The following is a 23,435-nucleotide window of genomic DNA, read 5'->3' on the forward strand; positions in this document are numbered from 1 at the left end:
TGGGATCTTAGTCAGATCACTTCAGCCACCAGTTCTGTAGCCTGAGGAAATCTAGTACCTTTCCTAGGGGTTAGACCTCATGTTCTCCAGAAGCAAAACCTAGCCCCTTTACTGATTTCTGCCAAAGACCCACTGGCTCCAAAAGTTGATGCCGTTAGTAGAATTGACTGAATGTTGTTACGAGAAAGGGTTGCATCTCAGCAGATAGCCCTCCTCCATCCCAGTTCCTCTCTTCCCTTCCTCCCTTTCTTTCCAAAGTCTCCCTTTCTGTGCAGAGCAGTTCAGTTCACCTCCTACTCCCAGACTTAACACCTAAACCCATCAAGCCCTCAGGAGTTCTGCGTAATGAAGGGCTTCTTTTCAACAGAATCTTCCTCACCTTTCCCCGCAAAAAGTATCTGTTTAGTAAAGCTAGTAAAGAAAATCATTTTTTTCTTTAAGAGTGTGTGACAGCCATAAAGGCTGTTGTGACCATCACAGGTTTAACCTGCCTTTGCCTATTTCTTCCATCAGGCGAGGAACCTTTCTCCTATGGCTATGGAGGCACTGGGAAGAAGTCCACCAATAGCCGGTTTGAAAACTACGGAGACAAGTTTGCAGAGAATGATGTGATTGGCTGCTTTGCGGTGAGTGCTGGCGCCCTGTGTGAGTCGGCAGAACCAAACATTGGTCCTATCAGGTGGACCTGCAGACACTTCTTTCTCATAAGTCTCTCCATTGTCTGCCCTGTGTCCAGCCACTCTTGTCTCTTTTGTCTCTCTTTGACAGACTGGAATGTTTGCTGTCATTTTGTGCAAAATGCTGCCACTCTACCCCCTCTGATCTTTTGTGCAAAGCTGTGAGATGGCACTCTGAAGAGGTTTGGGGACATCAGGTGTGCACAGCCTTCCTCCATCCCTAGATACCAGAGTGACATTTTCTAGACACACCCAGGAATTTCTTCCTACCTTTCTTTGCTATGGAATAGCTTATCTGCTTTCAAAGGCAATGATGGTGGCCCTTGCCCCACTTTGGCATCATCTCATCCCACTTCCTTCCTTCACCTCACATTGGTAGAGCCAGACTTCCTCAGTGTACTGCCTTCATGGAGGGCAGGGGTGGATGCAAAACAGAACGAGGTGGAGGGTGCCTGAACTGCTGCAAACTTCAGTCCCCAAGAGCAGTGACCAACACTCACAGTGCTGTGGAGTACGGCTGTTGGCTCTGGGACAGGCTCCCCAGATTCAGTCCCTGCTCTTCCACCCACAGCCCTGGGCACCTTACCTTACCCACCCTGTATTTCACTCTCCACTAAATGAAAATCTTTGCATCTCCCTCAGAATTCCGTATGGGCTCATTAAGTTCATCCATTAGAAATGCCTACAGCAATGCCTGGCACAAAGTGAGTGCTCAGGAAATATTACTTAATACTGTTATTATTATCGTGAGGAGTTATGGATGTTTGTAAAATGGGGCATGAGGCCCCAGGAAGGAGTGGCTCCCCGGGTGGATGCTTTCTCTTGGTCTTATTGTCTCTTCCTCCCTCATATCTGTATACATGTACTCTTTTTTTCCCTTTTTTTTTTTTTTAACTATAAAGCTCTAACAGTTCTCAAAGAGTCTTGTCTGGGTTCTAAGATTTGCCACATTTGCTTTACCACTTTCTCAAATATATGTGATTTTTTTGTCTGACCTGTTTGAGAGTGTGTTGCCTACATTGTCTTTATTCGTTAATACTTCAGCATGTGTTTCTTAAGGGTAAAATTATTATCTTAACCACAGTTCAGTTATGATATTAAACATTGAGGTAATACTATTGTCTGCTCCACAGTCCACATTTAAATTTTGTCAGTTGTCCCAACAATATCCTTTAGAGCAGTTTCGTTTCTGGTTCAGAATCTGATCCAGGCTGATGTATTGCATTCTCTTGTCATATCTTTTTAGTCTGAAACAGTTTCTTAGTCTTCCATTGTCTTTCATGACCTCACTATCTTTTTAATAAAAAACATGTTTTCTTAAGTAAAAATTAACCGTGTTTATACTCTACAGACTGTTCTAAACCCTGCATTTTCCATTTAGCAGTAAATCTTGACTGTCTTTCCCTGTCCGCACAGATAATACAGATCTACCTCAATTAAAATCATTTTTGAATAGTTAATAAATTCACAGGGTCTCCGAAATTATCAAGAAATGTAAAAAGGTGTGCAGTGTAAAGTCTTCAGACCTCCCTCCACCCATTGTTCACACATACCCTCCTGACATGTGAAGCCACTGGGACTCGGGATTTCTTTATTCGAATGTAAGAAAGATGATGATTATTGTTCTTCTTTTACACAAAAGGTAGCATATTATATATGTTATTCTGCATCTTTTTTTTTGCTTAACTGTATAGAGATCTTTTTATGTTACTACCTAGAGGACTTCTTTGTTTGATGTAGTTTGTAGTCATTGTGTGGATCTACCATACTTCCATAGTCAGTCCTCTGTTAGTGGACGTTGGGTTAGTTCTTGCCTTTCTTTTTAGTGACTGCCTAGTATTCTGATGCAGGCGTCAATTTATCCTGGTTTAATTTATCTGGTCTTCTCTTGATGGACCTGAAAGCTGGAATAGTCAATGCTGCAGTGACAGCTCATCTGTTTCCCCTTTCCAGAGAATGTTGGCGATCTTTTTGTGTCCCCACACATGGATCTCCTGTCCGATTTAGTGTCTCCCACTTCCCCATTGGAGCACACTTAGCAGTGCTAGGGTGAGCAATTTGCACATACGTGTTTGCATTCCTGTGGGAATGTAGTTGTTGTATTTGTTCCTGAAAGCATAACTTCGGGCTCAAAGGCATACTTTTAAATTTTGGTAGCTGCTACTAAGACTGCATTCCGAAGAAGCTGCAGCAGTTGAACATGGCATCAGTGTGTGACAGTGTTCCCCAAAGTCACTCCCTTCCGAGCATCAGGTTCTGTGCGTGTTTAGCGGTTTTGAAATCCAGCCCTTGACTCTTGCTTGAACCAGATATTCTCTACTTCTGTTTTTAAGATTCCGTCTGCAATCCTTTGTCCAAAGGATGCCATAACTGTTTAAAAGGCTCAGGTGAGGGATTGGAGGAGGTGTGAAAATCAGGGACCTCAGGAAGCCCGGGGGAGGACATTTGTGTCAGATCTCAAGTTCTCAACATTCACAAAACAAAGAGGACAAAAGGTCCTTCCAAGTAGAACAGTACATATAACACATGTCAACAAACCGTAGGGAGTGTAATGCGTGAACCTCGGAGACAGCACAGGAAGATGTGAGAGGTGAGGCTGTGAAAATGGCCCACTCTGAATGCCAGGCTTAAGGACTTTGGGTCTTTCAACCCCGGACTGGCCCCAATAGTGTTGTTTTAGCAGGAGTGACATGACTACACTTGCCGATTAGTGGTGCATTTGTCAGTTGAGGGTGCTGGTTTATATACGGTATGGTAAGTTCCTTAGTGAAGCTGGTGGCCATAGGGAAAGTTAACCCTCACAATGTTCATTTCCATGTTAGAGCAAAGGTGACCTGGGCCACTCTTGCCCCTGTGAGAAGACGTGGCAGGGACATTGATGCAGGGGTTGGGGCAGGATTCACTCTGGCAGTGTTTGCATGTCGCCCCACCTGGGCTTCACCTGTGCAGGCATTAGAGATGCACAGGTGTAAGGGACTGTGTAGAGCTGCACCCTGCGTAAGGAAGCTCCTTATGGGGAGGGCTTTCACTGCTCTTAAAGGGCAAGTCTCAGGGTGGTCTCCCCATTCAAGAGGGAAAGACTACCACATCTTAGACTTTTTTGTCAGGAACTTGACCTTGTACTTAGTTTCAATCTGAGATCTGATCCCAAGTTTTGAGTCTCCTATAAACCTTTACCCTGCAGCCAAAGTGATCTTTCTGAAACACAGTTTTGACCAGGTCTCTCCTCTATTCGAAACAAGTCAGGAGTTTGTCAGCTGGCTTCGTCAGCACGAAGTTCAGAGTCTGGAATTGACAGAGAGCCTATCTCATGCTGAGGGCAGGGACTATGTCTCCTCCCCATTGCTTCAGCCCAGCACAGTGCCTGGCATCTTGGGATGATAGCTCCCATTCATGGTGTTCTCACTGTGTAGTAACACACTAACCCACTTAATCCTCGGAATGACCTTATGCAGTATAGAATCTTATCATGGTGCCCCTTTCTTGATAAGGAAACTGTAGATGAAATAACTGGGCCTCACAGTTGGTAAATGGTAGAGCTGAAGCAGTCCACCTTCCAAAATAGGAGCTTAACCACAAACTTCACCTGCTCAGCAGGAACTCAGTAAATAGTTGTTGAATGAGTTAATATGGTCCCTCCCTGGCCTGTACCTGAAATTACTTACCTTCATCCTTTTTGCTTCAACCACTCTGACCCTGTGTTTTCTCACTGCCAGATTTGTACACAGACGACACTTCTCTTTAGGATTCTCTCCTCCTACCCCAAAGCTGGCTCATTTCCATTTATTGTTCAAGGCTTGGCTTACGGATCCCCTCCTCAGAGAATCTTGCTCCTGTATAGGTGCTATTACTGAATTATAATAGTGTCCTTATCTGATTCCCCACTAGGCCCTGAGCTCTGTCGGGCCCAGATCACCGTAGACGTGTGCGCGAGGAAGAGCAGGAACTTGGGGAACATGTGTTGAACAAACAAGTGAATGCCTTTGTAGAGCTGGTCTTGACTTAAAAGGCCCTGCCGTGGCTGTCTTTCCATCTGTTATCATCAACAGACTGCCCTTGCTGGGGTTGAAGACAGACAAGATCGCCTTTTCCTTCATTTTCATCTCAGGCTGGGCACAAGGCTCAAATGCTTTGGAGCTTCCTAAAATTACGTGCTTCACACCCACCAGCTTTTGGGTCTTAGGCAAGGAGGGCTTTGGGCTCAACATTTTCTGAGCTGTTCCCTGGTACTGCCTGTCATGTCTGTATGTTGGGAGGGATGCACTTCAGTCTGGGAAGCTGGCTCTGTTTCCACTCCCTGCATCTGCCCTCTCCAGCTTGGGGCTGCCAGTGCCTTAAGCTGAACGTTGGCAATTATCTTCCTGTGGCTTTTTCTCCTAGGACTTTGAATGTGGAAACGATGTGGAACTTTCCTTCACCAAGAATGGGAAGTGGATGGGCATTGCCTTCCGAATCCAGAAGGAAGCCTTGGGGGGTCAGGCCCTCTACCCTCATGTCCTGGTGAAGAATTGTGCAGTGGAGTTTAACTTTGGGCAGAGGGCGGAGCCCTACTGTTCTGTCCTCCCAGGCTTCACCTTCATCCAGCACCTTCCCCTGAGTGAGCGGATCCGGGGCACTGTTGGACCAAAGAGCAAGGCAGAGTGTGAGGTGAGTGGGCCTGGAAGACTGAATAGGTGGCTGCCTCTCCAGAGCCACATTGCTGCCAAGGCAGAGGGGAGGCTCTTGGCGGCTGGATGTGGTGAAAGCAGTACAACCTTGCCGCAGAACCTTGGGGCAAGGGACCTCTTCTCCCAGCTCCTCAGGGCTTGACTCAGAGTTGAAAGCTGCTGTGAGAGTGAGGCAAGGATTGTGGGTATGGCTTAGGCTGGAGACGGAGGGGCTAAGGTAAGAGTGCTAACTCTTGGAAAGGTTCCAAAAGGAAATTGCCACACTGCTCCTTCCACACTACTGCTTCAGTGAGGTCTGAATCTTGGAAAAGGAGGCTTTCTTCCCAGCAGAAAGGATATGAAGGTACTTCCTGGTGAATGTGTTCCTGAAGGAGATCGTGCAATTCCACAGTCCCACCCAAGACTGTCTAAGAACAAAAATGACAACTGGCCTTGGGGCTGATTGCTCTGCAGAAGCTATGCTGGTGATCTTTGTTCTCATAATAATGTTTTTTCTGATATATAAATGATTTTATGTTTATTCTAGAAAATTAGGAAATACAAAGAAAATTAGTTTCCCATGATTCTGCCATCTGCAAATAAGTTACTTTTAAAGTTTTGAAGTTTATTCTATTCTTTTTGCTAAGCTAGCTGCATGTTTTATACACACATTTATGATCAAAATCTTATGGTATAAGCATTTTGATATCCTGCCCTTTTCACTTAACATTATTTTATGAGCTGTATCTCACCACATGAATACCTCTTTTTAAACTCACAAGCTCACATAATGGCCTCACAAGCTAACCATTTCCCTTTTCTTGGGCATTTAGATTGCATCTAGTGTTTGCCAAATTCTAAATGTATTGATTAGATACAATGCTTGTCCTTGTGCGTACAGTCTGTGCCCATACAGCCTGTGCTCCGGGAAAGTTGTACCACGTCTCATGCCAGCTTTGTGGGCCAGTGCTAGTACTCGGCCCTCCCTGGACCTTTCCCTGTCAGAGGCCACTTAATCCTGCCTGAACAAAAATGTAAATTCTCAGGATAACAGTGCTTGATTTTGTGCTCACTCCGTGCCAGACTCTCTGCTGAGAGTCTGACAAGCCTCATCTCTTTGAATCCTAACAGCAGCGCTGTGAGGTAGATGGTATTATTGCTTGCATTTCCCAGAGGCAGCCACAAGGTTTACAGTCACCCTCATGGTTACCAGCGACTCAGGGTGGTGCTAGGCTGCCACGCTACACACTGCTGCTGCTTCACAGTGTTCCTCCCCATCCTGTTTTTGTAGATTCTGATGATGGTTGGCCTGCCCGCTGCCGGTAAAACCACGTGGGCCATCAAACATGCAGCCTCCAACCCCTCCAAGAAGTACAACATCTTGGGTACCAATGCCATCATGGATAAGATGCGGGTAAAGACAGCCCCTAGTCTCTCCTTATCTACCTCCCACCCCACTAAGGGCTGCCCTGCAACCAGGACCACCCACCCTTCACCACCCCCTGCCCACAGGTGATGGGCCTACGCCGGCAGCGGAACTATGCCGGCCGCTGGGACGTCCTGATCCAGCAGGCCACCCAGTGCCTCAACCGTCTCATCCAGATCGCCGCCCGCAAGAAACGCAACTACATCCTAGATCAGGTACTTGCTGGTGACCATCGTGCCCCAGGAGAGGGAAGGGGCCTATTGGGTGCCTGTAAATTCCTCTCTAGTCCTTGTATTTTTTCCCCATAATGCTTTTGGACTACGGTACTGGTCATGGGGTCAGCCACACGTCATGGTGAAGCCCCAGGCTCTTAGCACAGTTCTCTGAGCCCAGGCTGTGGGTGGGGTCTCGGGCCATGATTCAGGCCTAGTGTAGGCTCTTAGCAGCCCAGAAGAACATCATCAGGTGAGAGCTATTTAGTGAAATGGAAAGGGTGTGGATTTCTGAGCCCACAGACCTGGGCTTGAATTTCAGCTCTGTCACTTCCTAGCTGTGTGCCTGGGCAGCTGACCTCCTCTCAGTCTCAGTCTCCTGGTCTAGAAAATGGAGATCATAATGGGGCCCACATACCTTACACAGGGCCTGGCACAAAGTAGCTGGAGATTGTTATTAATTACTCTACAGAATAGGTATGTTCCAGATTCTCTTGGCGTGTTTTTATGATTGTCAGGTCCATCCCTAAGTCACATATTTTCTACCTGCATTTCAATTAAGAGTAGGGTTACGGTGATCTGGGAACCTTTGAAATTAAACACAGAATTTTGTGTGCTGGTGCAGATGTCTTTTTTTTAAGAACTAGACAGTTTTGAGTTAGGATAGGAAGATCGCCCATGGCTTTCAGCATTCTCAAGAGTATGAGTGACCCCTACATGGTTAAGGATCTCTGTCTCAGAGTAATGAGTTCCTCATGTTTACCGCCTGTGATGCGTCACTCTTGACATTTGTCCTGAAGGCTTTCTCAAGTAGCAGATCACATATTTGTTGGGAGACTGTGAACAAGCCTCTATTGCCCTCAGCCTTGCCTTTCTGCTTTCTTAAAACTTGAGTGTGCAAATATGTAAACTGAGTAGTGTGCACACAGACACACACACACACACCTGTCAGCCATACTGGAGTGCCTTCCATAAGTATGGCCCTGGGTACTTAGTTACCATGAGTTCAAAGGACTCCTGATAAGGGTGGAGCTGGTGATAGTGGTTGGCTCATCAGAAATGTGGTTGGAAACTCCAGGGGACCAAGTTGCCTTTTCATAGCCGTGAGCATCTTATACAAAAACAACTGAGTAGGAGCTTCCAGGGTTGGTGAACATGTGGAGATGTTGGGAGAGTGGCGTGTTCAGAGAGCACGGAAGCTCCATGCCCCTTCCCACATACTTTGCCCTAGGCATCTCTTCCATCTGGCTGTTCCTAAGTTATATCCTTTTATAATAAACTGGTAATGTAGTGTTTACAGTTGAAGAAATGATGCTCATATTCAACATTTGAAAGGAACACATAGTAAGAACTTAATTCTTAAAGACAAAAAGAAAAAAGGCTGTTGACTGTTCATGATAGATTAATTTAAATGATCTTGCCAAGCAATTCAGTGTTGGGAGTAGAAATCTGCCGTTTGTTAATGAAATGGCCATGCTAGAAAAATAGAAAATTTGCCAAGGCTGTGCTATACCTTGGTACTCTTCTGTGATGGTGGAGATGTGGGATTTTCTCAAGGTTCTGCTTTTCTGGAAGGTGGACATGAAAAGGTGTACACTTTAATCCAGTGACCAGTGCTGATTGGGATTGCTGTCAAACCATGGGATTGAGCCCTGATGACTCACATTTGTGAAGAAGACAGGACATGATCCCATAATACTAAATTTTGATAAAAACAACTAATTGGGCTAATGTTTAGAATAAATTTATTTCTAGGAAAAAAAAACAGTTGAGCACAAGATAGTCCAAGAACCACCCAGGGTTACTCCCCATCAATAATGTGTACAGCCAGCCTTCTCCCCCTTTGAAGACTTTGTTTCTTAACCCTGGCTTCACTTTGCCCCATTCTTCTTCTTTTTTTTCTTTTTTGAGGAAGATTAGCCCTGAGCTAAAATCCATCGCCAATCCTCCTCCTTTTGCTGAGGAAGATTGACCCTGAGCTAACATCTATGCCCATCTTCCTCCATTTTATATGTAGGACGCCTGCCACAGCATGGCTTGATAAGTGGTGTGTAGGTCTGCGCCTTGGACCAAACCAGTGAACCCCAGGCCACCGAAGCAGAGCACACGAACTTAACTGCTACACCACCAGGCTGGCCCCTGCCCCATTCTCGTCAGGGCATTTTGGAATTGTAGTCCCCCTTGGCCCCAGTGGGACTCATGGAGCAGTGGTGGTGTATTAATACCTGAAGGATTCCTTTGTGGTTACCCCAGCGAATTATTCCGTCTGTCTTTTTCTCACTTTGCTGGTTAAATCAACTGTGAAACCCATTTCAAATATGTGGCCCAGTGGAGAAGGATTATAGTCCTAGGGGCATATCATCTTAACATCTGTCCAACATTTCACAGTGGGCTTTCTCTGGAGATCAGGCCCCTACACCTCAGCCAGGCACAGAACAGCTGAGCACTGTAAAGACTCACTGTTGGCCTCCTCAGCTTGTGCTGGCTTGTTCAGGGACAGGGTCCAGAACTGTACTAATTGTACTTTGGGTCTTCAGGGCTGCCGGCCTCCTGGTGGAGGGACATGCAGATCAGGCCAGGTGATCCAGGCCAACAATGAAACAAAAGAACCGAAACTCTGAAGGTGGGAGAGGCTAACCATAGATTGGGAGATCGACATAGGGCCTGAAGCTATAGGTTACTCAGGTCTGGGAATAGGTCTAAAGCCAGCATTTGGCTTAAACCCCAAGAGTGGGTCGGAGTGTGTGTGTGTGTGTAGAAGATTCAAAGCAGGCCCTTGCGTGTGTGTGTGTGTGTGTGTCTGTGTGTGTGTGTGTGTAGAAGATTCAAAGCAGGCCCTTGCCCAGATCCTGGCACTTCCTACCTCAACAGCTTTGGCAGTGAGGGATGCACAGCTGTCTCCTAAGCCAGATGGAACTTCAGAGCGGAGACCACTACCACAGGCAAAGTCCCTGCAGTCCCTGAATCTCGGCCCAGGGTTGTCTTTTCCTTTCTTTGGTTTTTCCCAAATGGTCAGAGCTCCCCACATTTGGCTCTTCTGGGTCTCCTGTTACATAGGTTGACCTCAGAAATGCCCATCCTTGAGAAGGAAGGAGAACATGCCTGCAGAAGCCAGGCGAGGCCACTTGTGCCAGGATTCTGCCTTCATCCAGCCAGAACCCCAATCCCTACCCCAGGATGTGTATTAGGCACAAGCTCTCAGGTGTGTTGGGGCTTTGACCTATGATCCATGATGACCTGAGTATCCTCCTCAGATCATGTGGGTATTACAGCTGTGGAACATCCGAGGAGAAAAAGAAAGGAGATGGACCAGAGAGAAAACTGAGGCCACATAGAGAAAATGAATCTGTCTGAAGTTACGCAGTTGATTTACTGGTAGAACAGATCTGTGACTTCCCAGATGGCCACAGCCTGTAATGATTGGGACCATTGTGGGAAACTGGGAAAGCTTTCTGGAGGTGAGGTGCCTGGGCCAGGACATGGAAGATGATAAAGAGTTGAGGCTTGTCCTGGGGGCAGTGGGGAGCCATGGTTGTGGTTTCAGCAGAGAAAGATATGGCTAAATTTGCCTGGCTAGTAAAAAGTTGAAGAGAAAGGAGAAAAGGAAAGTAGAGTGCTTTAAGTGGCTCTTTGGGGTCAGTCTTCTGTTGTCAGTGGAGAGCCTCCAGGATGAGATGCTGCCTGGCCCGTCCCTGGCCTATCAAGGAGCCTCAAGACTGGGTGCAGGGCAGGAGCTGGCAAAGTTGCCCTCCTGGAGGCCTCTGAGAAGACCTGCAGGGCTGTGTGTGAGGACCCCAAACCATCCTGAGAGTTGAGGACTGCCAGCTAGGAGTTCCCTTAGGGCTCAGCAGCCCAGAGCCTGGCCAGGCAGTGATCATAGGCAGGGCTGGATTTGATGACATCACCAACCTCGCCTCAGCTATCAGAATGAGTGGTTCTCATCCTGTTTTGCATCTCTATTGACAGATGCCACGCCTTTGCCTGAAACAGAAACCCAGGGCTAGGGTACAGGCCTAGAGTAAACCACTTCTTGTTGGCAAGCGTTGAAGAGGATGTTTCTTTCCTCCACCTTCCCCATCGCCTCTTCCCATCCATTGTTGACACTCTGGCCAATTCTTTCCCTACATGTGTGCTTCCTTCCACTGGGTTTACCGCACTCTGTGCCCAGAGTGAACTCTTTCATCACCAGCTTTAAGTTTTCTCCTCTGAGATCCAGCCATATTTTTCCTGATGCCAGCCTGACCCTGTTGAGCTGTGGATGGGGCACAAGTGAGAGTGGATAGGGGACAGTAGGACTCTCATAGAACTCAGGCTGTGAGCAGCCTGCTGTCTTCCTCTGTCACTCTCCCAGACTGTCATACACCAAACCTACTCACACAGCTTCTCAGAAATGCAACTCCTGTCCTTCGGCCCACATCACTGGAGATTGGGAGTAGCCAGGGCCAGGGAACACAGACAGCCCCAGACCTTCTTAGAGTCAGCATCTTCAAGCAGGGTGGGACTGGGAGAAGCAGGAGCTAGGCAGAGGGAGCCCACACAGCTGGAAAAGCTGATCTAGCTGTTGTGCTGGTCTCCTAGCAACAGCTGCAAGCAGCCCCCAGTGACCGCAGCAGTGCTGGGCCGGTGCACAGGCTCTGACCTCACTGTGTTTGCTGTGGCAACAGCCACCAGCAGTTAACTCCCTTTCCTCCAGGAAAGCCAAGTATTTGCATTTCTGCTGGCACGGTTTATATGCTCTTCTTCCCTTCCCCAAGCCGAGGAGTAAGGGGAGGGAGGTGCAGTCTTGAAAACCATCGCCAGGAAGGTTCTCAGCACCTCAGTTTTCCAAAGTGCCTGAGGGGCCATCCCTCAGAGTCTAGCCACTTCCCAGGACAGAGGCTTGCTATTTATGAGTCTAGTCTTCTCCACCTCCACTCATCCCATCCTGTGCAGCTCCAGGGACCAGCCCTCTTGGCAGTGTTGCTTCCCATCTCTGTCCCCTCATTGGATAGTGACAGGGTAGGTGTGCTCCATAGAAAACCTTCAGGGGGTGTTTACCCATGTCCTCAGGGTTCAAAGGAGTCAAAATGGGATCACTTCTTTTTCTTTCCTTTTTTTTCTTTTTTGCTGCTGCTTTTTTTTTTTTTTTTTTTTTTGCTGAGGAAGATTCTTTCTGAGCTAACATCTGTGCCAGTCTGCCTCTATTTTTTATGTGGGTCTCTGCCACAGCATGGCCACAGAAGAGTGGTGTAGGTCCACGTCCAGGAACCGAACCTGGGCTGCTGAAGCAGAGAGTATCAAACTAACCACTAGGCCACGGGGCCAGCCCCCAGGATCACTTCTTATGGTTAAACAATGGGCTGGGTTGTCCACAGAATGGTCTGGGGCCACATTTACCCTGGCACACACCTACTCTGGCTTTTGTGCCAGGAGAAAACCTCATTATTTAACTGGAGGAAGCCAAATTCTATCTTCCTGTGACCAGATGCTACCTTCTGCTTTACTTTTAGGAATGGAGTCTAGAAAGAGCAGTGGGGAGAAGGACTTGACTTTTCTTCTGTAACCTGATATGCTTTTTAAAAACCATTTGTGGTCCAAGACCTCTTCTTGGGCCAGTGCTCAAGGCCCAGATCACAGCCTGTATATTCCTACCGTACACACCCTCTTCCTCCTCCTCCGTAAAGGTTGGGACACTTTCCCTAGGGAACAGGGACAAACTTCTTGGCCTGGTATGCGTGTCAGGGCCAGGGGGTCTGGTTGGTTTAGAGAACAGCTGCACCCACAACCCAGCTTCCTGTCCCTTGTGTCTTGGAAGAGGATTTCTTATGCCTCATATTTTCCTAAAACTTAACTTTCCTTGGTCCTTTCCATTGGGAAGCCTCTCCTAGGACGGTGTCAGTCCTCTTGGCCACATTTTCAGATCCACTCCGTGGGTGTTGACTTCTTCCCCTGTTACATGCCAGACATTTTCACATCTGCAAATCCTCGCCAGAGCCAGGAGGAGGGCAGTGTGATCCCTGTCTTTCAGATGAAGAAATTTGAGACTCAGACTAATTAAGTGACTTGTCTACAGCCTCACAAATAGTAGAGGGCACAGCTGGGATTTCAACCCTGAGCTTCTTCCCCAAAACCTGTGTTCTCTCCACCCTGTCTCACTGTCCCTGCCTTTCTGCTGGGTAGTCGGTGTAGTTTGACCTTCCCTTGGTCTGGGTTGCTTCAAGTCAACATTACAGTAAGAATATCCATGGCACCCCACCCAGTGACGACAGTATCAACAGTGGCTCCCATTTGTTGACTGTTGGCTGTGAGCCTGGCCCTGGGCTAACCAGGGGCTTTTACTCACATGAATTCCTTCAGTCTTAATAACGACCATATGGCATTCCTACTGTTTTCCCGTTTGAAGGCTTGAGACTCAGTAAATATGCAGTAAGTGGACTTTACAGATGAGTAGGCTGAGGCTCTGAGTGGAAGTCACTCACCCAGGGCCACATGGGTGTGACGTGGCCAGATCAGGTTAGAGCCAAGGTTTGCCAAGCCATCCTCCTTCACACTGCCTGCCTCAGTCAGGGTGGCTCCTGCTCTAGAGGCTGCCACATAGCCCCCACTCAAGGAATTCCTCACATTTGGTCAGTTGTTTTGTGGTCCTCTTCCGCTCAGTCATCACCAGCCCCAGAAGGGAGGCTTTTCATCCCCATTTTACAGATGAAGCAACTATAGGGATTGGCCAAGTGAATTAGTGGCCATACCGGGACTTGATCTTGGGCTTTTGCCACCCTGCCAGTCTGTGTCTTCAAAATATACCACTTTTTTGTCTATTTGTGCGCACCCCTGTACAGACTATTCTTCCTTTCTGTGGCTTCTCCCCTCAGTCCCTGTCAGAGCCACTAAAAATATTTAAATGCAGGTATTCCTCATCACTCCAGTTCTGTTGAATGTGAGTTTGGATAGGGTGATTATCCATATAGGTGCCTGGGTCCTACCTCCAGAGATTGGGGTTTGAGAAATCTCAAGTGGGCTTTGGGCTGCTGTCTTTTTCAGTAGTATCCAGGTGATTCAGGTGCACAGGCTGAGTCCATGGAGCCCTGGGGTCCAACAAATCTGGACCCCAGTCCCAAAGGGCCTGGCATATAGGAGGTATTCAATAAATGGAAGCTGTTGTCAGTACTGCTCTCCATCAGATGACTCCTAGAGCACTATTCCGTAACAGCAGCAGGCCAGGACACAGCTGCCCAACACCTAGAGCAAGAGAAGGGAACATTAGTAGCAGAGCTGCACTTGGGAACACCCAGGCTATTGCTTTGTCAGGCTCCTGGGTTAGAAGCTTGTGTGAGGCTGATGTTTGAGAGGACTGAGGGAATGAAAGAACCCCAGTGTTTATGAAAACAATCTACACAACTGTGATAAGAGGCTGGTTAATTATGGCATCCATTCTATAAATGTTATGCAGCCATTAAAAGAGAACACTGGCACAGAAAAATGTTAGAGAAACATTAAGTGAAAAAAGACTTCAGAAGAGTGTGCATAGTATGATTCCATTCCTGTTAAAAATCACACACATATTTTTAGATAAGAAATTCAAAATAGGTCATCTCTGAGAAGTCGGACTGGCAGTAGGTAGATGAAGGGATTCTTATGCTAAACTTCCAAGCTCGTACTCTGAATTTTTTACCATGAGCGCGTATTACTTTTAGAATGGGGGCAGCTTGTAAGGTGTAGTACCAGGAACGAATAGGATCAAAAAGCAAAGCCCAGCCATCAGGAATCTCTTGTCCTGTGACTATCATCAGCCACTTTCCCAGGTCAGTTCATTTTCTGACAGTGGACTCAAGACTCTTAAAAGTGAAGAAGAGCGATTTCCTGAGTTTCTCTGCTTAGGAGAACTAGTATCCTTTCTCAGTCCCTGGCCTACATAATACCCCACAGAGGAAAAAACCAACTCATAACGGACTGTCTGTTGCCTCTTCTGTTACCTACCCCTAGACAAATGTTTATGGGTCAGCCCAGAGACGAAAAATGAGACCATTTGAAGGCTTCCAGCGCAAAGCTATTGTAATTTGTCCCACTGATGAGGACCTAAAAGACCGAACAATAAAGCGAACCGACGAGGAAGGGAAGGATGTCCCAGATCACGCGGTCTTAGAAATGAAAGGTAGGAAATGAGCTGTTCCCCGAGGGACATCACAACAGGGTCCTTCAGAGAAAAAGCCCCTTACATGATTTTTCTCTCCCCAACTCCTTGATTATTCTTTTTGATCTCGTTTGTTCTTTGCTTCTGCTTTGTCCCTTCTCTGTCTAGTTCAACTGTCACTGGAAAAGCTGCCCATGTCTCTCTGGGGCAGACTTTTCAGACTGGATGGGGCTAGGGCAGGATGAGGGAGAGGGTGTGTGGGAGCAAACGCTGAGAGACCTGCGTGGTCATCTGCCTCTGGCACCCACTGGGTGGGCTGACGAGCAAGCCTCAGTTGACTGCTCTAAAAATAGGGGTGGTGATTCTACCTGCCTGGCCTGCTCCCTGGGGTGAGGCTGGAGGAAGTGTTTATACACACTGTTTTGGTGGGACTTAGCCAGCTCTTCAAAAAAGGGAGGAGAGGGTCTTTATCAGAAAGGCCAAGGTTGGGCCCCTGTCTCACCTCTGTCACTCACTACTCCGGACCATTTTGCCTCTCCCTTCTAGCAAGCCAGTGTCTTGAAGGTACTGACCCCCTCTCTTTCCTCCCTCTGGGGCCCTCCCTTCTTCCTAGCCAACTTCACATTACCAGACGTTGGGGACTTCCTGGACGAGGTGCTGTTCATTGAGCTACAACGGGAGGAAGCAGACAAGCTGGTGAGGCAATACAACGAGGAAGGCCGCAAAGCTGGACCACCCCCTGAAAAGCGCTTTGACAACCGAGGCGGCGGTGGCTTCCGGGGCCGTGGGGGTGGCGGTGGTTTCCAGCGCTATGACAACCGGGGCCCCCCCGGGGGCAACCGAGGAGGCTTCCAGAACCGAGGGGGAGGCAGCGGTGGAGGAGGCAACTACCGAGGAGGTGAGACATCTCACACAGAGCTCTCCCTACTTTTGGTTCCCAGGTCAGGGTTCTGCTTTGTGACTCCTTATTCAGGTAGCAGATGAAGTCTCCCTGGCATCAGCAGTCAGTTGAACTCTGATAGAGAACCAAGATGAGTCAGATTCTGGGACCTCAGGGAAACTCTGCCACTGTCCTGCTTCCCCTGGGCATTGTTCCTCAAGCCCTTGCCCATTTGTATGTCACGTTGCTGTCATTTTTGTGAATCTTCACCTACATCTTACCTTGTGCTCCTTGAGAAGAGAGGCCAGACCAAGCTTACTGCAAGTCCTGGATCCCAGCTCAGGACCTGGTGCAAGACAAACATTGGGACTGTTTTGGTTTGAAAACAAATGGAGAAACAGGTTTAGAGAAGTCGATTTGCCCACGATTCACCCAGTTAAATCCAGAGCTGAGATCAAGTGTCCCAAGTTCTTAGTCACTAAGTTCTGCTGTCTCTGAAGTAGTGTATGATCATGATTTAACAAGCATGCCCTACTCTGTTTCAGTCTTGTGCTAGACAGTTCTGGGGACACAGCCATGACCCACACAAACACACCTCCTGTAGTGACAGTCCAGATGGATTCTGGGCTTAGTGGGAAAGCCCAGGGGTACTATGAGCTCAGATGACACCTGATCCAGCCTATGGGGAGCAGGGCTTAGGAAAGGCCTTCTGAGACGCTGATGTCTCAGCTAAGATCCATTGGCCAGGGGAAGAGGGAATCGTTCTGAGCCAAAGAAACAGCTGCATAAGAGCTCAGGAGAGGCTGGCCCATTTGGCCAAGCCTGAAGAGGACTGCCCCAGGGCTTAGCATTCCTCTTCCCCAACATCTCTTCCAGTTTGTTCCACAGCTGTGGAGATGCTGGGGACACAGTAGAAACCAAGGCAGCCCTGATCCTGGCCTCTCAGTCCAGTGAGCAAGGCAAACCTGTCAGCAGACAGTGATGACCGCGTATTATCAGGGTTGCACGTGGAATGCCCAGGGGTTTGGGGAAGCCCAGAGCGGGTGCTTTATTTATTCACTTAAACTGAGCTGCTGCTCTGTCCCTGGCCATGCTGAGGCCACAGCAGTCACCAAAACAGCCCAGCTCCTGAGGGTCCCAGGTTGAGAGGGACAAGGCCTCTTTTCTGGTTGCTCCAACACAGGTTTCAACCGCAGTGGAGGTGGTGGCTACAACCAGAACCGCTGGGGTAATAACAGCCGGGATAACAACAACTCTAACAACCGAGGCAGCTACAACCGGCCTCCCCAGCAACAGCCACCACCACAGCAGCCACCGCCACCACAGCCACCACCACAGCAGCCGCCACCGCCGCCCAGCTACAGCCCTGCTCGGAACCCTCCAGGGGCCAGCAGCTACAACAAGAACAGCAACATCCCTGGCTCGAGCGCCAATACCAGCACCCCCACCGTCAGCAGCTACAGCCCTCCACAGGTGAGAGTGTGCGCCAGTGAGGCCAGGGAAATCACCAGCACACGCTCCAGCTACAGGTCGCCACTCTTACCTCCACCCCTGCCCGTCTTTCTCCCTGGCAGTGTTTTTGACTGGGACAGACCTTAGTCCCAGATCCCTTCCACACCCAGAGTAAATCAGGAGCCTACCTGTTCTCCCACCTTCCTCAGAGGGGGTGGACTGTCAGCATTGGTCCCTTCAGCAAGTACATTTCTCTTGGCTCTGTCACTGGCCTCACTGAATCCCCAAAAACAGCAGTCGATTGGAGTTACCCCTTGCCCAGGCTGGAAGGGGCAGGCCTGCTTGTCTTCAGGATGTGGAGACAGCCCCTAAGGTCCATGAGGACTTGCCCTCTGCCCCAAGAGCTTCACTCCAGAGTGAATCCAGGCTCAGTTCCAGTTCTCAGAACCCAGTGCTCAGGTTCTGGTATGCACAGGCCCCTGTTGACCAGAGCAGTCTCCATTTATTGCACAGCCATTTCCTGAGCACCTTCCACGTGCCAGGCCTGGGAACAGCTGCCAGGAGACAGAGGTGAATGGTTCCCAGTCCTGGTATAACCAGAATATTTCCTAGAACAGGAATTGGGCAAGCACACGTTCAAACCCCAGCCCCACGATGTTCTGGTTTTGTGACCATGGGCAAACAGCTTCACCTCTCTGGACCTCATTTTCCTCATAAAGTGCTAGAGTTGTTGGTAGAACTCACTTCTGAGGTCTGTCATGAGGGACGGGTGGCATTACAGTTTTGTGGGCAAGGCTTTGGAACTAGGGGGACCTGGGGTTGAGTCCCAGCTTTGCCACTTAGTCGTGTGACTTGGGCCCAGTGATTTCACCTCCCTGAGTCTAAGCTTCCTTCTCTGTAAAGTGAGGCTAAGGGGACTACCTCACAGAGTTGTTGGGGGATTAGATGAGATAATGATGCAGCGTGGACATGGAAAGTGCTTAGGAAATTGCCACTACTGTTTTCTCAGCAGCTCTTCCCCTAACAACTGCTACCACTTATTGAGTGCCCAGTGGTTTGTGCACACAGCTTAATGAATCCACAAGGCAATCTGAAGGGATAGTTCTGTTGTAATTCTCATTTTACAGGAAAAAAAAAAAAGCAGCCGGTATTTCAAGAGGTGCTGTGCACCTTGCTCCCCCAGGGTCCCAGAGCTGGGGTTAGAGTCTAGGACACATCTTACCCTGTCCTCCACGTCAGAGCTGACGCACTTCCTCCTCAGCCCTGTAACACCCTCCACCAGGGAATTTCCTTTGTAGGCCTACTGCTCTTAAAGTCCCTTCCTCCATCCCCGCTGAGCTGGCTATTTCACAGAGCCCTGGTTTTTCCCCTTCTTTCCAGCCGAGTTACAGCCAGCCACCCTACAACCAGGGAGGTTACGGCCAGGGCTACACAGCCCCACCACCTCCACCTCCACCACCACCTGCCTACAACTATGGGAGCTATGGTGGCTACAACCCGGCCCCCTACACCCCACCGCCGCCCCCTACTGCACAGACCTATCCGCAGCCCAGCTATAACCAGTATCAGCAGGTAGGTGCCCCATGGTGGGGGTGGGCATTGGCATGGAGAGACTTCCAGGGGCCCTGCATGGATGTGTATTCCCAGACTTGAGCTTCTTCTTATGCCTAAAAAAATAGGCAGCCCACTGGCCTCAGGCTAGCATTCCTCTGGCATAGCCATTCCATTTGATGAACGTTTGTGCACTGGCTGCTAAGTAACTGGTATCCTAGCCCGTCTCCAGTGCAGCAAGCAAAGGGCACAGCAGGGGCCTCCAAATCCTCCTTCAGCACCACGGCCAGTGTCCATTCTGATTGGTTAGTATTAGGCTGCCAGACCTGTTATTAAGTATTTTGAATATGGTCTCTAGCTGTACCTGAAAGGGCATTAGGTTGGCAAGCCAGGAGACCTGGGTTTCAGTCCCTAACTGCCCACCCATGTGGCATCAGGTCAGTCACTTGTTCTCCCGGGGTACCTTGATTTCTCTATTGGGCCAGTCTGTCGGCTGTTGTCACTGCACCCATCTCTACCCTGGGCAAGAGTGGGATCAGGGGAGGAGCCAAATGTGGATTTGGATGAAAGACAACCTGGAGCTCTTGGTTTCTCTCTCCCCAGTATGCCCAGCAGTGGAACCAGTACTATCAGAACCAGGGCCAGTGGCCGCCATACTACGGGAACTACGACTATGGAAGCTACTCCGGGAACACACAGGGGGGCACAAGCACACAGTAGCCAGTGTGCCCTGGAGGCCCCTGCCGGCTTCCTCCACCAGCGCCCACCTCGGCCCCCTCGTCTACCCCCACCGGGTCCCGTGGTGCTGGGGGACGGGTCACCCCAGGGCTGCCTCCCTCCAGCCCACTGCCTCCCCTCTGAGGGGCTTCTCCTCCCACACAGGGCCAGGCATTTTTCTCTGAATTCAAACAGGCAACAATGACCTTTTTTATTTTCTGTTTGTCCCCCCACCGCCCTTCTCCTCCTCCTCTTCCTCCTTTTTGACTAAAGACCCCTCCTCCCCCTCTGTCATACAGTGAGGCTACAGTGGCTGAGGGGAGGACCCTTTCCTGTCTACTCGTCCCAGCCCTGCTCCAGCCCCTCAGCTTCCCAGACCTTCATGCAGTTGGTTGTAAATTCTTCCAGGAGCTGTTTTACTGTCTACTTTTCAGGATTAAAAAAAAATCAAAAACTTAAAAAAAAAAAAAGTTTAAAAAGCAAAATGCAGAGGGAGGAAGCAGTGACAGATATTTTTTTGGTAATTATGCTTTTTTTTTTTTAATTTTTAGAATTTGTCCGTTTTTACTGTGGGTCGGCTGTTGGTATTTCATCAGGATAACCATTTCTTTGCTGAGTTCAGGTGACCGAGGAAGAGCCACACCCTCAAAACAAAACCACAGAATCATCTTTAACCTAACTTTTTATACGATGTCTCAGTTTCCCGTAACTTTGCACACAAGCTTCTGTGTTGAGTTGAATTGTAACTGCTTTTTGTATTTGGAGAGAGTGTGATTATTGAACTTGAAACCTTTTATTCCAGGCGTCTTGGTAGTTTCTGGTGGGATTAAGCGGGTGAGAGGGAAGAAGGGGAGGTCGGGGGAAGAGCTCCTTCCCTTCAGAACATGAAGTTTCTCCCACTGTCAGCTCTCCAGAGGTCTCCCAGGTGCCAGACCTAAAGGTTTTTCCTACAGTGATCCCCTGATTATTTTCACTTCCCCTTGACCCATATGTTTTAACAGGATTTTAACAAACTGCACTTATTAAGAAATGTGTTTGCCCTGTTTTGTTTTGTTTTCTTTCAATAAATCACATGGCACCTCCTAGCGGGAAGGAAGCAGGGTTGAAACCCTAAAGTGTTACTGCAGTTGGCCTTTAATTGGGGTTGCGGGCCTTCTCAAGGGGACATTATTCATTCATTAAACACTTATTGAGGGATTGGTGTGCCTGGCCCCATTTTTGGTGCTGGGGATGGCCCCCTTAAACTTGGGGCCCTCAGTTTAAAATCCACTAGTTCATCTTTTGCTGGTCTAGTAGTTAAGATTCGGTGCTCTCACCACCATAGCCTAGGTTCATTGCACAGTCAGGGAACCTCACCACCCGTCTGTCCTTGTCATACTGTGGTGGCTGCATGTTGCCGCAATATTTAAAGCCATGTCTCTAGTGTTTTAAGTACCAGCAGAGTCACCCACAGTGGACAGGTTTCAGCAGAGCTTACAGACTAGACAGACTAGGAAGAAGGACTTGGCCGCCCACTTCTGAAAATACTGGCCCTGAAATCCCTATGAATAGCAGCAGAGCATTATTGATAGAGGGCTGGAAGGTGAGAGGGTGGTACAAAAAGACCGGGCAGGGTTCCACTCTGCTGTACACAGAGTCGCTGGGAGCTGGAATTGACACAACGGCACTAACAACAAAGTTCATTTTTAAAGTGGTTCTCTGGTCCCTGCCCCTTTCAGTCCACTCACAGTCCCAAATCCCTTCAGGAATTTGTGAGTAGAAGGCATGGAACAGGTCCCTAGGTGGAATGTGAGGCAGGGCCAATGGAGTGGAGACCAAGACTGGACTGTTGGGGGTCATCACTGGGTGTGACTGCCCATCCACCTCAGGCCTGGCCTGTGTGCTGGACTTAGGACAGTTCCTGTCTACACTCCTGGGTCCAGGATAGCAGGGATTCCAGAAGCTTCTTTATCCAGCGAATAGGTGGTAGGTACTTCCTCTGCTCCTCACCACTTCTGGACCATGCTGGTGACAGCATGGCCAAGGCAGTACTGGATCCTGCCCCTATGGGGGCTCCCAGTCCAAAGATGACACCTTTTGTCAAATAGTGCAAGCATCAAGTGGTCAGCTGTGAGAGCCTGGGGTGGTGGGTGTGGTGCGGTGAGGGCTTCCTGGAGAAGGGAAATTTTTAAAAATAGACGTGAGCCAGAGTAAAAGACTCATTACATCCTCCTACCATTCTCCTTCCCTAGCAACTTGAGTCATTTCTTCATCCCCTCCAGACATGCTGTTCTGGCCCCTCGTGAGGGACAGTGCTGGGGCATAGGAGTGGCCAGTTCGGTGCCATCCCTTCTTGTCACCGGAAGTATCTCAGAGCCTTGAGGGAACACAAGCTACAATAAAAGGGAGGAGGAAGGTCAACTAGTTTTGAGGTCAAGGGTGGGGCATCTGAACATGAGATGGAGCCAGGGTTGGTGGCTAGTTGAGCTAAAAGGCACCCTGGAGTGCCTCCCTCTACTTGCTGGGGGAGGCCCCTTGCCTGCAGGTCCATGTGTTGGGCAACGGCGCCCTCTGCTGGCCTCTCTTGGTAATCTAAGTGTAGCCCCCACCTATCCAGTGTGACAATGAGCCACTTTCTTCCAGATCCCTTATCCTGGGAATGCAAACGGGAAGTTATTTCTCTGCTCCAGGCCACAGTGTCTGGATTACTGCACCAGCCTCCTCACAGATCTCCCTTAGCTCCAGTCCCTTAGCCTGATGCCCCCCTGCCCGCTCCCCTAGGAATAAAGGAGCTCAAGCTACTTAATACAGCTTATGAGGCCCCACATGCCTAGCCCCTGGTGACCTCACTGGCTTCGTCTTTTGCTGCTCCCCACTTGAACTCCAGATCAGTGGTTCATTCTGGGGGAATCAAAGATTCATTTTTGAGTCTATAAATGCCTTGGAAAATGCACACGTACATGGAAGTTTGCATATTTGCAAGTTTCTCAAATCCTCTGGCCTTCAGGTTAGAACTTTCCAATTCTCTGACCTTACTGAAGTCCTTGGAGAAACCAGAACTATCCATGCCTGCCCTCCTCTCCTGGGCTTTGCCTCACCCATCCTCCTGCCTGAGACTCTTCCCTACCCTCCCTTCCTCTTATCCTAATTCCTGCTCATCCTTCAGGTTCAGCTTGGACGCCCCCTCCTCCCAGAAAGAAGCCTTCCATGACTCAGGCTGGGGCAGGCAGCCCCTGGGTCCATCAGAGCCCTGGCCACTTAGGGTAGTCACTGGTGACGTTCACTTACTCTGTTGATAACACACATCTGAACGTGAGTCCCCCATCACCTAGGGCAAATCAGGACCAGGATCGTCTTCCTCCGAGTGTGCAGACTCTCCAGTTCCTGGGAACACAAAGTGGGAAGTTCTATCTCTGATCTCACCACCCATCTCATGCTAGCCAAGGACTGGGTATGATGACAGAAGCAGGAGACAAAGCTTCCTAAATATTCTTTGAGATGAAGAAATAAGGAGATTGAATTACAAACCAAAGCACAAACTCTCAGAGGCCGTGGAGGGTGGTCATTCAACCATCCATCCCAGTTAACCATACCGGGCTCTGGAGTCACAGCAGTGAAGAGGTTGCACAATGGTTCAGATCCCTCCAGTATTCCAATTTTGTAGCAGTTCAGACGGAGACGGCAGCAATGCCCCTCTGACCCCGGAGTCCTTTTCCTTCCTGGCTGCGACAGGCCGGACCCGAGGGAAGTACGCATGCGCAAAGGGAGGTCCGCCTTTAGTCCGGAAC

General features: G+C 49.0%; 1 protein-coding gene and 2 long non-coding RNA genes across 8 annotated transcripts in view; 1 reads left to right on the plus strand and 2 right to left on the minus strand.

Annotated features, from left to right (window-relative positions):
* Positions 1 to 20,138, plus strand: part of HNRNPUL1 (heterogeneous nuclear ribonucleoprotein U like 1) — a 35,107-nt gene extending 14,969 nt beyond the window's left edge. For all 6 annotated transcript variants that reach the window (XM_044759854.2, XM_014861017.3, XM_014861015.3 and 3 more), the window contains exons 7-15: positions 514 to 626; positions 5,058 to 5,324; positions 6,615 to 6,737; positions 6,836 to 6,964; positions 14,921 to 15,089; positions 15,682 to 15,966; positions 17,132 to 17,421; positions 18,781 to 18,972; positions 19,555 to 20,138. In XM_044759854.2, coding sequence (XP_044615789.1) covers positions 514 to 626; positions 5,058 to 5,324; positions 6,615 to 6,737; positions 6,836 to 6,964; positions 14,921 to 15,089; positions 15,682 to 15,966; positions 17,132 to 17,421; positions 18,781 to 18,972; positions 19,555 to 19,671 — 1,685 coding nt within the window. In that variant the 3' untranslated portion in view covers positions 19,672 to 20,138. The remainder of the gene's footprint in view (positions 1 to 513; positions 627 to 5,057; positions 5,325 to 6,614; positions 6,738 to 6,835; positions 6,965 to 14,920; positions 15,090 to 15,681; positions 15,967 to 17,131; positions 17,422 to 18,780; positions 18,973 to 19,554) is intronic.
* On the minus strand, positions 12,097 to 17,725 carry LOC139042203 (uncharacterized). Its single transcript, XR_011498675.1, has 3 exons — positions 17,589 to 17,725; positions 16,230 to 16,294; positions 12,097 to 14,176 (listed from the first exon to the last, which is right to left on the minus strand). It is a non-coding gene; the product is annotated as an uncharacterized lncRNA (long non-coding RNA).
* A 280-nt stretch (positions 20,139 to 20,418) lies between the features above and the next one.
* Positions 20,419 to 23,412, minus strand: LOC106843814 (uncharacterized). Its single transcript, XR_001401296.3, has 3 exons — positions 23,241 to 23,412; positions 22,936 to 23,031; positions 20,419 to 21,818 (listed from the first exon to the last, which is right to left on the minus strand). It is a non-coding gene; the product is annotated as an uncharacterized lncRNA (long non-coding RNA).
* Positions 23,413 to 23,435: the final 23 nt, after the last annotated feature.

The sequence above is a fragment of the Equus asinus genome, chromosome 26, assembly GCF_041296235.1.
Source record: "Equus asinus isolate D_3611 breed Donkey chromosome 26, EquAss-T2T_v2, whole genome shotgun sequence".
NCBI classification, from domain to species: domain Eukaryota; kingdom Metazoa; phylum Chordata; class Mammalia; order Perissodactyla; family Equidae; genus Equus; species Equus asinus.